This window comes from Rhinoraja longicauda, chromosome 8, assembly GCF_053455715.1.
Source record: "Rhinoraja longicauda isolate Sanriku21f chromosome 8, sRhiLon1.1, whole genome shotgun sequence".
NCBI classification, from domain to species: Eukaryota; Metazoa; Chordata; class Chondrichthyes; order Rajiformes; family Arhynchobatidae; genus Rhinoraja; species Rhinoraja longicauda.
Window position 1 is genome coordinate 39137804 of NC_135960.1, and position 15092 is coordinate 39152895.

At 43.3% G+C, this 15092-nt stretch overlaps 1 protein-coding gene across 2 annotated transcripts in view; it reads left to right on the forward strand.

Annotated features, from left to right (window-relative positions):
- bard1 (BRCA1 associated RING domain 1) overlaps window positions 1–15092 on the forward strand; it is a 144963-nt gene that overhangs the window by 38880 nt on the left and 90991 nt on the right. For both annotated transcript variants that reach the window (XM_078404477.1, XM_078404478.1), the window contains 2 exons: window positions 548–628; window positions 5220–5392. In XM_078404477.1, the coding sequence (XP_078260603.1) occupies window positions 548–628; window positions 5220–5392 (254 nt within the window). The remainder of the gene's footprint in view (window positions 1–547; window positions 629–5219; window positions 5393–15092) is intronic.

Genomic DNA, 15092 nt, shown 5'->3' on the forward strand with positions numbered 1-15092 from the left:
TCACTGCCTGCCATTCCGAAAGGGACCCATTTATCCCCACTCTTTGCTTTCTGTCTGTCAACCAATTTTCTATCCATGTCAGTACCCTACCCCCAATACCATGTGCTCTAATTTTGCCCACTAATCTCCTATGTGGGACCTTGTCGAAGGCTTTCTGAAAGTCTTTATGAATGTGTTGCGTCCATGATAGAGCCGCAGAGATATGCATACCTAGGAACTTAAAGTTGTTATTTTCCTCCACAGCCACCCATTGATGAAGAGAGATTTGTAATTCCTCAGCATTCCCTTTCTAACGTCAATGATCAGATCCTTGATCTTGCTGACATGGAGAGCAAAATTGTTGTTGTGGCACCATTCAATCAGATAATAAAAGCTGAAGATCTCTGTAAAAACTGCATGTTGATTATCATGAAATGTGAAGTTTATAATTTATAGAAACGCAAGTAAATTATTGAATAGATTACCATACAGTTTGTGGGCTTTAAAACACGTTTTAAGATGCATATTAAATATATATAAGGAGTGTGATCATACTGCTTTTTTTCAGGGGGACGTTACAGCAGTTGAGCAGCTCTTGGAGAATGGAGCTAATCCAAACATCAAGGACAATGCAGGATGGACGCCTTTGGTATGTATTGGTGAACCCAATTTTTGGAGCGTTAAAATATCTACATCTGATTTAAAAATGCAAATATGACTGAAATAACTTATTACTTGATATTATTGATATATTACTTGTTAATGACCATTCAAGTAGAACATAGAATCGTACAGCACAAGATCAGACCCTGTGGCCCACAATGTATGTGCCCAAAATAATGCCAAGACCAACTTAGTTTATCTTAGATATACTGCAAGGAAACAGGCCCTTCAGCCCACTGAGTCCATGCTGACCAGTGATCATCTGTACACTAGTTCTATCGTACACACTAAGGACAATTTACAGAAGCAAATTAACCTTAAAAACCTGCACATCTTTCGAATGTGGGAGGAAACCAGAGCACCCGGAGAAAACCCACGTGGTCACAGGGAAAACGTACAATCTATGTGCAGACAGCACCCATAGTCAGGATCAAACCCGGGTCTTTGGCACTGTAAGGCAGCAACTCTACCGCTGCGCCCCTCTTACCAACTTTTATCTACCTGCACATAATCCATATCACTTAATTTCCTGTATATCTATATGCCTGTCCAAAAGTCTATTAAATGTCACAATCACATCTGCCTCAATCACCATTCCTGGCAACACGTTCCTAGCCCACAGTGTAAAACAAAAACCTTGCCCCGCACATCTCCTTTAAACTTTGCCCCTCTCATCTTAAAGCTCTGCCCTCTAGCATGTGATATTTCCATCCTGAGAAAATGGTTTTGACTGTCTATCCTATTTTTGTCTCTCATAATTCTATATACCTCTATCAGGTCTCCCACATCCTCTGGAGTTCCAGAGAAAACAATCCAGGTCTGTCCAACCTCTCCCCGGCTAATAATGTGCCAAACAAAGAAGAAAAGCGTACCATATGCCTTCTTTACTGCTCTAATCATGCTGCCACTTTCAGGGAGTTATGGACTTGGGACCCCATCGTCCCTCTGTACATCAAAGTATGATCTAAATTTATGCCCACATGTATTGTTATGACTTAGTTTGGTCTAGGAGAAATGCACATTTTGCAACAGAAGCCATAGCATTGTCCGATTTCTATTTTGTTAGAAAGGAGGGAGAGAGAAAACGGGTAATTATAGACCAGTTAGTCTGACATCAGTGGTGGGGAAGATGCTGGAGTCAATTATAAAAGACGAAATTGCTGAGCATTTGGATAGCAGTAACAGGATCATTCCGAGTCAGCATGGATTTACGAAGGGGAAATCATGCTTGACAAATCTACTGGAATTTTTTGAGGATGTAACTAGGAAAATTGACAGGGGAGAGTCGGTGGATGTGGTGTACCTCGACTTTCAGAAAGCCTTCGACAAGGTCCCACATAGGAGATTAGTGGGCAAAATTAGAGCACTTGGTATTGGGGGTAGGGTGCTGACATGGATAGAAAATTGGTTGACAGACAGAAAGCAAAGAGTGGGGATAAATGGGTCCCTTTTGGAATGGCAGGCAGTGACCAGTGGGGTACCGCAAGGTTCGGTGCTGGGACCCCAGCTATTTACGATATACATTAATGACTTAGATGAAGGGATTAAAAGTACCATTAGCAAATTTGCAGATGATACTAAGCTGGGGGGTAGTGTGAATTGTGAGGAAGATGCAATAAGGCTGCAGGGTGACTTGGACAGGTTGTGTGAGTGGGCGGATACATGGCAGATGCAGTTTAATGTAGATAAGTGTGAGGTTATTCACTTTGGAAGTAAGAATAGAAAGGCAGATTATTATCTGAATGGTGTCAAGTTAGGAAGAGGGGATGTTCAACGAGATCTGGGGGTCCTAGTGCATCAGTCACTGAAAGGAAGCATGCAGGTACAGCAGGCAGTGAAGAAAGCCAATGGAATGTTGGCCTTCGTAACAAGAGGAGTTGAGTATAGGAGCAAAAAGGTCCTTCTACAGTTGTACCGGGCCCTGGTGAGACCGCACCTGGAGTACTGTGTGCAGTTTTGGTCTCCAAATTTGAGGAAGGATATTCTTGCTATTGAGGGCGTGCAGCGTAGGTTCACTAGGTTAATTCCCGGAATGGCGGGACTGTCGTATGTTGAAAGGCTGGAGCTATTAGGCTTGTATACACTGGAATTTAGAAGGATGAGGGGGGATCTTATTGAAACATATAAGATAATTAGGAGATTGGACACATTAGAGGCAGGAAACATGTTCCCAATGTTGGGAGAGTCCAGAACAAGGGGCCACAGTTTAAGAATAAGGGGTAGGCCATTTAGAACGGAGATAAGGAAGAACTTTTTCAGTCAGAGAGTGGTGAAGGTGTGGAATTCTCTGCCTCAGAAGGCAGTGGAGGCCAGTTCGTTGGATGCTTTCAAGAGAGAGCTGGATAGAGCTCTTAAGGATAGCGGAGTGAGGGGGTATGGGGAGAAGGCAGGAACGGGGTACTGATTGAGAGTGATCAGCCATGATCGCATTGAACGGCGGTGCTGGCTCGAAGGGCTGAATGGCCTACTCCTGCACCTATTGTCTATTGTCTATAAGGAGAAACAATTTAGATAGATAAAAGTAGCAATGCCTACTTATTTCGTTGGATTGAAATACCTAACAGAAAGCTTCAGAAAGAGAAGATGGAAATAATCAACAGGTTAGATAGTATCTGTGAATTGAGAATTAGAGTTAACATTTTAGAGTGAAGAAAGGTCGTTGAGCTGAAATATTAACGGTGTTTCTCTTGTCATGGGTGCTATCTGACCAGCTGAATATTTACAATGTGTTCTTTTCTTGTTTAACATTTCCTATATCACCAGGCTTTTTGGTTTTACAGAAAACAGTTTCCACAAAAATGTTTTCTACGGGGCATGCATTGTAGATAGTAAGATGTTTATCAAAAATTACAGTAGGATCTTGATCAGTTGGGCAAGTAGGCCGAGGAATGATTAATGGAGTTCAATGCAGATAAGTGTGAAATGTTGCATTTTAACAAGTCAAGCCAGGCCAGGACCTTCACTGTGAATGGCAGGGCCCTGGGGAATGTTGTAAAGCAGAGGTATCAAGGAGTACGATTATATATTTCCTTGAAAGTGGCATCACAGGTAGATAGAGTGGTCAAGAAAGCTTTTGGCATATTGGTCTTCATCAGTCAGGGTATTAAGTCTAGTAGTGTGTAGGAAGGAACTACAGATGCTGGTTTAAACCAAAGATAGACACAAAATGCTGGAGTAACTCAGTAGGACAGACAGCATCTCTGGAGAGAAGGAATGGGTGACGTTTCGGGTAAGAGACCCTTATTTAGATTGAAAGTCATGGGAAAGGGAAAAGGGAGATATAGACGATGATGTCGAAAGATATACAACAATGAATGAAAGATACGCAAAAAAGTAACAATGATAAATGAAACAGGCCATTGTTAGCTATTTGCTGGGTGAAAATGAGAAGTTGGTACCACTTGGGTGGGAGAGGGATGGAGAAAAAGGGAATGCAGGGGTTACTTGAAGCAATGCTAGTGTTTAAAATCAATGTAATGATCATTCTTGCATTCAAAGTTGAGTGAGATTGACAATGGATCAGGAGCTGGAGGAAAGAAATACAGTCAGATGGTTTCTTTGTTTCCCAGTGCCAAATTCAATATTGGATCACTTTCTGAAAATGTTATTGATTTTTGTGAAGGAGCCCATTGTAAGTGAGAGAACATCTTGCTCCAAAAGTTGATTTTATTTTCAGTTTCAGTTGTATGAGATATTCTAAAAGACGATTATATCTTTTAGTTTGTAAGTTCATCAAGTGAATGCTGATGTTCCAAAAGTGAAAGGTACCGATTTACATGGTCTAGTCAAAGAAAAGCACCTACTTTTTAAGTGGCAAGTGATGAGCAGATGCAGTTCAAGAACTTTTACTGCATGTGCTTTTGACTGCATGATGTCAGCATCAACTGCATTTGAATTAATTTTCTGTCTTTGCCATCTCAATATTTAGCTTGTTTAGAAAGCTAGATTTCGTAACCATTGGAAAAAATCTTGCAGATCTGCCTTGTTAAGAAGGCCTCTCAATTTTATATTTTTTTAAAACTCCGGAGAGCATAGAATCTATTCATTCTTGCCTCTACGCAAGCTTCTCTATCTGATCTTCATGTTGATCTCTGTAAAATTCTCACTTGGGACAATAATTATTATGAGACCAATCAGTGTCAGATGATTTGAGAAAATTCTTGCTTAGTTTCGTTAAGTTTGTTATTGTCACGTGTACTGGGCGACAGTGAAAAGCTTTTGTTTGCGTGCTATAGTGTCAAAGAAAACACTACAATCAAGCTGTCCACAGTAATCAGATTAAGGATAACGGGTACAACATTTAGTGTAAGATAAAGTCTGATAGTTGATTTAAAAAGATGTTCATTAAATATTATTTAATTCAAGGCTATTTGTTTATCCACTAGAAATTTGAAATGTGTTAATTAACAGTGTGCATTTGGCAAGCTTGCTTTTGTCATGGGCTCAAGGGCCAGTTTCCTTCATGTATGACTATGATTCTATGAACTACAAAATATTTTTTGATTGACAAGTTGTTGACATTGTGATTTTTGTGCAGGTCCTCCTTAAGTCATTAATATTTGTTTGCGTTTTTATAGCATGAAGCCTGTAACCATGGGCATGTGAAGGTTGCACAGTTGTTACTGCAGTTTGGTGTACTCGTGAACACACCAGGATATGAAAATGATTCTCCCTTACATGATGCAGTAAAGAATGGACATGTGGATGTTGTTAAGCTGCTCGTCTCACATAGAGCTTCTCAAGATGTGATGTAAGTTATCATCTCTGCTCCATTCACCACCCATGAGGTACATCCACCTCAAGTAAATGTTTCATCTTGACGTCTACTGCAGTAGGTTGAAAATGCAGAATCTATAATCATAATTGGCTGAAAAATCTAGTATCGACCAACATTATTTGAAAGATAATTGTTCTATAATTTTAAGTGTGTTCATGGTAAATTTACCAGCAAGTGATAATATTCTTTCTGATGCCTATTAATGCTTTTATATTAATTATCACATTCTATTTAGTACAAAACTAAACAATTGTGTTATCTGTGCTTGGTAGGTGTTTATATTCACTTTTGTTAGTTACATTGTTGTTGCTCATAGCTAGAATAAATCATATGTGTAACATTTTCACACTGTAACACCTCCAATATCATTCTCTTTGCAATGATCCAGTCATTACCAATTTCAGTTCATGAATGTATAGGGTCCTGCACGGTAGGTCAATAGGTCAAAGGGTGTGACGCATGGAGTTGCTCAAGCATTCTGGAGGACAAGCAAGCCTCCGGCATACACTCGTCACACACACAACACGTACGTTCTTACCTGGAAAATACCGTCAAAATTATAAATTTTTGTGCTGCCTGACCAGCTGAGTTACTCCAGCATTTTGTCTACCTTCGATTTTAAACCAGCATCTGCACTTCTTTCCTACACATTTTGTCCGTTCCACTGCAAAATCTCTTCTAAGTATGTCTACTTAGACATCCTCTCTCCGACGAGTGGTAGCCAAATCACCGGATGGATTTAAGAGATAGATAGAGCTCTAGGAGCTAGTGGAATCAAGGGATATGGGGAGAAGGCAGGCACGGGTTATTGATTGGGGACGATCAGCCATGATCACGATGAATGGCGGTGCTGGCTCGAAGGGCCGAATGGCCTCCTGCACCAATTTTCTATGTTTCTATGAGAGTTCAGCAACATCCTCTCTCACTGCTCCCCTTTTGTGATTCTGCTATATTATTTTGTCATGCCAAACCCTTGGCCATCCTTTTCTCCTTAACTTCATCCAGCCTGGCTACACTCCCTGTCTCCATTGTCTTCTAATTCCAGCATTTAAGTGAGCTGATTTAAATCCCTCCACCACTGGTATCCATAACCTTAAGGGCTTTGCAGGAATATCTTTTGAAATGTAACCAGAGCCACTGCAATTGGTTTCCTGTGTACCAAAACAAGAAAAAAATTAATCATTTTCCATTACTTTGTAGTTAAGAATCTGTTGCTGTTAGTCTAGAGGATGCTAATATTGTATGTTTAAAAAAGGGAATGATTAGGTCATTACAAGTCAATCAGGTTAATGATTAGTGTAGAAAAAGTTTAGGGTGGAAAAACTTTCTTCTCAACTGTCAGACTACTTCTTGCAGCTCTCTAAACCACGTACTTACCATGATCCTTAATCCTGCAACATAATCTAACAGGATTTCTAACCTTGTCCAAACGTAACACAGAATGATGTTCCGAAGCAGGATTAGGGTTTGTTCCTGGCATCACTACTTTCCTTTGCATTATCCACCTAAACTTTCTAATTTTCTCCTCCACATTACAATTTTAAGATAATTCAACCTTGTATGATTTCCATCCTATCCCCCCTGGACAAATCCCTCCCCACCTACGTCCAAGTCACCTCACACACTCTCCATCTCCTCGATAACTTCCGGTTCCCAGGCCCCCACTCCGTCATCTTTACCATGGATGTCCAGTCACTCTACACTTCCATCCCCCACAACGATGGTCTCGAAGCCCTCCGTTTCTTCCACGACCATAGAACCAGCCAATCCCCATCTACGAGCACTCACCTCCGCCTAGCAGAGCTGGTTCTTACCCTTAACAACTTCTCCTTTGACTCCTCCCACTTCCTCCAAACCAGAGGCATAGCTATGGGCACTCGCATGGGCCCTAGCTACGCCTGCCTCTTTGTCGGGTACGTCGAACAATCCCTGTTCCGGGCGTACACTGGCCCCATCCCCGAGCTCTACCTCCGCTACATCGACAACTGCATTGGTGCTACCTCTTGTACCCATGCAGAACTCACTGACTTCATACACTTCACTTCCAATTTCCATCCTGCCCTTAAATATACCTGGACTATCTCCGACATTTCCCTCCCATTTCTGGACCTCACCATCTCCATCACAGGAGACAGACTAGTGACTGACATCTACTATAAACCCACTGACTCGCACAGCTATCTGGACTACACTTCTTCCCACCCGGTCCCCTGCAAAAAGTCTATCCCCTACTCCAAATTCCTCCGTCTACGCCGCATCTGCGCCCGGGATGAGGTGTTTCACACTAGGGCAATAGAGATGTCCTCATTCTTCAGGAAACGGGGCTTCCCCTCTTCCATTATAGATGAGGCTCTCACTAGGGTCTCTTCTACATCCCACAGCTCCGCTCTTGCTCCCCCTCCCCCCCACTCGTAACAAGGACAGAATCCCCCTTGTTCTCACCTTCCACCCCACCAGCCAGTGGATCCAACAAATCATCCGCCAACATTTCCGTCACCTACAACGGGACCCCACCACTGGCCATATCTTCCCATCCCCTCCCCTTTCTGCAGAGACCGTTCCCTCCGTAACTCCCTGGTCCACTCGTCCCTTCCTACCCAAACCACCCCATCCCCGGGCACTTTCCCCTACAACCGCACGAGATGCAACACCTGTCCCTTTACCTCCCCCCTCAACTCCATCCAAGGACCCAAACAGTCTTTCCAGGTGAGACAGAGGTTCACCTGCGCCTCCTCCAACCTCATCTATTGCATGCGCTGCTCTAGATGTCAACTTCTTTACATCGGCGAAACCAAACGCAGGCTCGGCGATCGCTTCGCTCAACACCTGCGCTCAGTCCGCCTTAACCAATCTGATCTCCCAGTGGCTGAGCACTTCAACTCCCCCTCCCACTCCCAGTCTGACCTTTCTGTCATGGGCCTCCTCCAGTGCCATAGTGAGGCCCACCAAAAATTAGAGGAACAGCACATCATATTTCGCCTGGGCAGCTTGCAGCCCAGTGGTATGAACATCGACTTCTCCAACTTTAGATAGTTCCTCTGTCCCTCTCTTCCCCTCCCCCTTCCCAGATCTCCCACTGTCTTCCTGTCTCCGCCTATATCTTTCCTTTGTCCCGCCCCCCTGACATCAGTCTGAAGAAGGGTCTCGACCCGAAATGTCACCCATTCCTTCTCTCCTGAGATGCTGCCTGACCTGAGTTACTCCAGCATTTTGTGAATGAATACCTTCGATTTGTACCAGCATCTGCAGTTATTTTCTCACACTTGTATGATTCCAATGTTGCCGCGCTACCGCTTTGTGAAACTTCTCACCATAAGCAGCCTGTTAACTCCACTCTCTTTCAAGTAGGGTAGTACGAATAGGTTGTCTTCTTGTTGGCATTTTAGAACACAGTACAATTGCGTTCTGCACTATGCCAGTGGAATGCACTTTTAAATTACTTCATGGCTGTAAAGCACTTTGCAATGTCCTTGGGTCACATTTGATCTTTTTGATGGTGTAAATACATTGTGGAACCTGATTGAAGTTGCTGCTTCAATTGGTTTTCCATTCCTGTTCTGATTTCACTGTCTTTAACTCTAATAACATTTTGACATTACCCATGTTTTTATCTTGCTTCTGACTATTTCTTTGTAAGAGTCATTGAAATTTACTGTAGTGAGGCTATTTCAGTCATCCATGCCCATGATGGCCAAAAGAGAGTTATTTATTCTAAAACCAATAAAACCTGCAGATGATGCAAATCTGAAATAAAAACAGACATTGCTGGAACTGCTTAGAAGGGCCGAATGGCCTACTCCTGCACCTATTGTCTATTGCTTAGTAGGTCAGGCTTTGTGATTTTGTGAAGAGAATAATACAGTGATCGTTTCAACAATAACCCTATTTTCAAGTTTCCCCCAGTCATGAAGAAAGCACACCGATTTGTCGCAGTAACTCTATTTCCCTCTCTGTAGGTGCTACCTGTCTTGCAGTACATTTCCAGCACTTTTTATTGAATTTATTTTTTCTTTGCGCTAGATCGATAGAATTGTGTTTTTTGTTCTATTTCAGACCGCCAACATATTATCAACTTGTTTTGAGATTATTTTGTTCCCTTTGTTTCTGTTTATATTTTGTCCCATTTCAGAACTGAGATGAAATTCATAATATAACATATTCACATTTTAATTAAAATCTGTGCAAGTCCTTATCCTTTATTCTCTTTTTGTTTCATGCACTTATCCAGTTTAAAATTGAGTTTACTGTGAAAGCAATAAGAATTTCTGAGAGATTGGCAAGGTTGGGAGAAGAGGCCAGTGGAGATGATTAAATAAATTCACAGATGCCTACAGAATTTATGTTCAGAATACAATAGTACCTCTATGTCAGGATTTGATTGCTTTATTTCAGTGCTTCACAGCTTGCGTATCCTGGTTGTTTCATTGGGTAGTTATTTTACACATTGTTGTCTTATTTATAAGACTGCATCTAATCAGAGGGGTTTATATTGTTCTAACGATGAAAGTATCACTGAAAATTAGAAATAACTGCTTTACTTTAATCCTTAAATTTAATTTGTGTTTGATCTGGGGCAAGAACTAATATATCATATATATATATATCATATCATATATATACAGCCGGAAACAGGCCTTTTCGGCCCTCCAAGTCCGTGCCGCCCAGCGATCCCCGTACATTAACACTATCCTACACCCACTAGGGACAATTTTTACATTTACCCAGCCAATTAACCTACATACCTGTACGTCTTTGGAGTGTGGGAGGAAACCGAAGATCTCGGAGAAAACCCACGCAGGTCACGGGGAGAACGTACAAACTCCTTACAGTGCAGCACCCGTAGTCAGGATCGAACCTGAGTCTCCGGCGCTGCATTCGCTGTAAAGCAGCAACTCTACCGCTGCGCTACCGTGCTGCCCGTGGGCTGCTGCCAATTGTATTAGTACTATGTTGATGATGTGTAATTCTCTATTGTCTATATAGTAAATAATAGCAAGACCAGCAGTTTTGTTTGAGCCTTTAGGTCTCGGTCTTTAAACACTCTTTTTCTGAGTCTGGCATTGGCTCCACTGGCACAACTCACGCGATGGTTAACCTTAGAGTCAATGTCAGCTTTTGTGGAAAGAATGTTACCAAGGTAGGGAAGTGGTCAACATTTTCAAGAGTGGTGTCGTCCACCTTTATAGTGGGCTAGGTACACGGCTGGTTGGGTGGAGGTTGATGTAGGACCTGGGTCTTACATGATGTTTAAGGCTAGGCCGATGGCTCTGTATGCCTTGGCAAAGGCATTCAGGATGGCCTGGAGGTCCTCTGTGCAGTCGTCCATGTACTGAAGCTCCATGATGGCGGTGTTGCTGACTTTGCTCTTGGCCTTTAACCTGTTAAGGTTGAAGTGCCCACCGTCAGTTCTGTAGAGGATCGGGATCCCCTGTGGCAGCTCATCACCAATGAGGTGGAGTATGGCAGCAATGAAGACTGCAAACAGGGTGGATGCGATGATGCATCCCTGTTTGACCCCCGTTTCCACAGTGAAGGGCTCAGCCTCAGAGCCGCTGTTGCTGAGCAATGTGACCGACTTGCCATTATGTAGAATCCTCAATATTCTGATGTACTTGTTGTGGCAGCCGTACCTTGATAGTATGCTCCAAAGAGCCTGGCGGTCTACCGTGTCAAAGGCCTTTGTCAGGTCTATGGAAGCCATGTACAAAGGCTGCCTTTGTTCACGGCATTTTTCCTGGAGTTGGCGTGCTGTGAACATCATGTCTGCTGTACCTCTGGATGGGCGGAAGCCGCACTGTGATTCTGGGAGTACTTCTTCAGACTGTGGTAGGAGTCAGTTTGCGAGGACACGAGCAAGGACTTTGCCTGTTGTTGACAGGAGTGAGATGCCCCTGTAGTTTCCACATTCAGCCTTGTCCCCCTTCTTGAAAATGGTCACTATTGGAGCATCTCTGAGTTCTGGGGGAAGTTCTTCTTTTTCCCAGACCTAGATGAGTAGGGCATGGATGTGGTACAGGAGCTCCGGTCCACCTTCCTTTAAGATCTCAGCTGGGATCCCATCTGGTGGCCTCGTTGTTCTTAAGGCTCTTGATGGCATCTTGAACCTCTGTCATAGTGGAAGGTTCCTCCAGGTCTTCTCTGATGGGACTTTGGAGGATGTGACTGGTAATGTCTGGTTCAGTTGTGCTGTCACGGTTGAGGAGTTCCTGGAAATGCTCCTTCCATTGGGCGTTAATGGACATATTGTCCTTCAGCAATCCCTGCCCGTCCTTTGAGCGCAGGGGGTTTAAGCAGCGGTAGCTTGGACCATAGACGGCCTTAGTAGTACTGAAAAAGCTTCTGGTGTCACCTGAGTCTGCCAGTCTCTGGATTTCCAGAGCCTTTTCTGTCCACCAAGCGTTCTTAAGCTCCCTCACCCAGCTCTGGATGTCCGCCTTGGATCTAGGGTGAGCTACTCTGATGTATAGACTTGTAATGAACACTAGTGTTCTGCTAGAGGTCGCTAGGGGTTCCGCGAGAAATCCCCTGTGCCCTGGAAGTCTCCCCCAAAAAGTGGCACCTAGGCTGGGCAAGTCAGTCAATCTCAACCTCATCGGCCGGGGCTCTGGAACTCCAGCCCAGATGGAGCCAGCAAATCTATCCCCATAGCTGACTTCCTTGGCCGGCTGGATAAATCATCAAAGCTCTGGAACCAAGAGTGCCAGAAAATCAGTGGTGGAATAGTAATGCGTAAATATTAAATTTAAGTGCAAGATTTTATAACTAAATTAATTAAGACAGGGTTAAAATATAAAACACAGCAGAAAAGCCGATTACCACCTTTTTGGGCTGATTATCAATTAATGTGCGCATTTACTTCAAAATGTTATTAGTATACAGTGACATATTCACATTATTTTGTGATGTCTGTTTTTATTTTGAAATGCACTAAAAGAAGCTTGAAACTGGTAATTTTGTGTGTAAATTTTCAAATAAATTCCAATTTTTTGACCCCCACTCTACGTTTTGCGCAAGCGCTCGGCCCTTTTCCTCTTTTTTTTACCTCACACATGTCTGTGTCAGAGACCTCCCCCTCGACCTTACCGCCATGGGTGACCCTACCAGGAGCGCAGCTCCAGACGGCATCGATCTCAGGACCACACAAGCTTCTCCACCACAACAAGGTGACAATCCATGGAGAGGTATAATAATAATAATAATAAGCATTTATTTTATATAGCGCCTTATCGGGTGCTCAAAGCGCTTTACAAAAACAATCAACATAAAAACAAACACAAACTATCCTAACAGAAAAGCGGCGAATAAACAACGCCAGCGTCCTCTCACGTCAGGGTCCGGCAGTAGACAACAAAAAAGCACAGGACACACAGATACAATTTTTACACAAACAGCCATCACAGTGATTGCTCTAGGCATACCCTCACTGTGATGGAAGGCAAAGTCTTATCTCCTCCTCATTCTTCTCCCGTGGTGCCACGAGGTGATCGAGGCTCCCAACTTTTTGAAGCCCCCACCGGGCGATGGAAAGTCCCAGGGCCGAGCCGAGCAGGCCGATGAAAGTCCTGAGCCCCCACTGGGCGATGGAAAGTCCCAGGGCCGAGCCGAGCAGGCCGATGAAAGTCCTGAGCCCCCACCGGGCGATGGAAAGTGCTGCGGCCGGGCCACGCAGGGCGATGAAGGGCCTGCGAGCGGGTCGATCGTACCTCGCGCTTCGGGGCGGTCGAAGCTGCTACGGCTGGAGCTCCCGAACGCCGGTCGCCAGCCAGGGACCTGCGAACTCCCGATGTTGCGGTCTGCAGGGCCCACGGCCGAAGCCTCCGAGATGGTAAGTCCAGGCCCTGCGACCGGAGTCTTCAAGGTCGATCCCAGCTGGAGGCCGCCGACTGCACGATGTTAGGCCGTAGCGCGAACGGAGATACGACACGGTAAAGGTCGCATCTCCGTTGAGGAAGAGATTAGAAAAAAGGTTTCCCCCACCCCCCCACCACCCCCCCACATACACAGAGTTAAAAATAGAACAAAACGTACATTAAACGATGACAATAGACAAAAAACAAAAAAAGACAGAGAGACTGCCGGTGAGCCGCAGCTGCAGAACACAGCCATGACCTTTATATCAATGAGATGATAGTATGACCTTTATATCAATGAGACCAATCTTTGACAAGGCAATCTTTGACAAGGCTCTGAACACTTGCTGCTCGGTCCACCTAGGCTACTGAATCTCCTGGTTGCTAATCATTTTATCTCCCCTTCCCATTTCCATACTGACATTTCTGTCCTGGGCCGCCTCCATTGTTTGCTCGTGAGGCCACAAGCAAACTGGGGGAACCACTTCATTTTCTGCTTGGCCAGCTTACAACCCAACGGTATGAACATTGAATTTTCAAATGCCAACACTCGCCACCCCCACTCCCTCCCTCCCCCCCCCCCTTCTCTGCTATTTTGGAATGAGCTTTGTTAAAGTTCATTTTATCAGATTGATTTAAATACTCATTCTGATGGATTATTTGTGATTTGATCATTCAACGAGGAACCACATGACTTGCATTATGTAAATAGAATCGATGTACCTGTATTCAAATCCTCATGTTTTATCTTTCTTCTTCCTGCACTCAGAATTATTTTAACTTCATAGTCTTAAAATTCACTTTACTTTTTGATATCTGTGTAATTAAGTAGCATAGGAACTATTTAAATTGCAGAAGGAATCTCAGTAGTTAAAGTGGATAAATTGCTATCGCAATTTGATCATATCATCATCATTATTGAAGACGCAAATAGTTTTTTTTAAATTGGGAAATCAAATTAAAAGATTAAAATAAAAATATCCAGGTTAACCAGGTTAATGTGCTTCATGCAGATGGATTTCAGTTTTATAAAGTTTGAGGGGAGAATGTATGTTGATCAAGAGAGCTGTTGCATTGAATTGTGGAGTGTGGGAATTATCTTTGAGGTAAGTAAGGATAATGAGGGAAAATATTTAAATATACAGAGGATTGTAGGTATAAAGATCCAAGTGCAGGAAGTAAAGTGAGGCCTTCTTCCCCACTTTGCTTTCTGATGGTCAACTCTTTAATCTCAGTTGGAGCTTTTGAACCCAATCTTGAAACCAAAGGAAACTGCAATGTTGATGTTTGATGGTTTAGATAGGAAATATACCTTATAACGTGGCAATATAAAATACTGGACTAATATTTGGCTGCTCTTCTCAGAGAGAATTATAATTCAGCACCATAATATGCCGAAGATAGACACACAAGGCTGGAGTAACAGCAGGTCAGGCAGTATCTCTGGAGAAAAGAAATAGGTGATGTTTCCGGTCGAAACCCTTCCTCGCACTGCGAGTCGGGAGAGGGAAACTAGAAGTCTGAAAAGGTTCAGAGAAGGTTCTATAAACCAACATCTGCAATTCCTTCGTAAACATAATGTGCTGTTAAGTTTGCTTTAGTTTATTATTACTGTCACCAAAATTTAGTGATAAACTTTGTTTTACGTTCTATCCAGACAAATCATATCAAATCATATCACAACAGGTAGCGCAAAAGAGAAAATAAACTGCACTCTCTGGTGTTAAAGCACCAGTGAAAATACAGGTAAAATGCATGCAAGGGCCGCAATGAGGCAAATTGGAAGACTGGCATTCATTCCAAGCGTACGAGAGGTCCGTTCA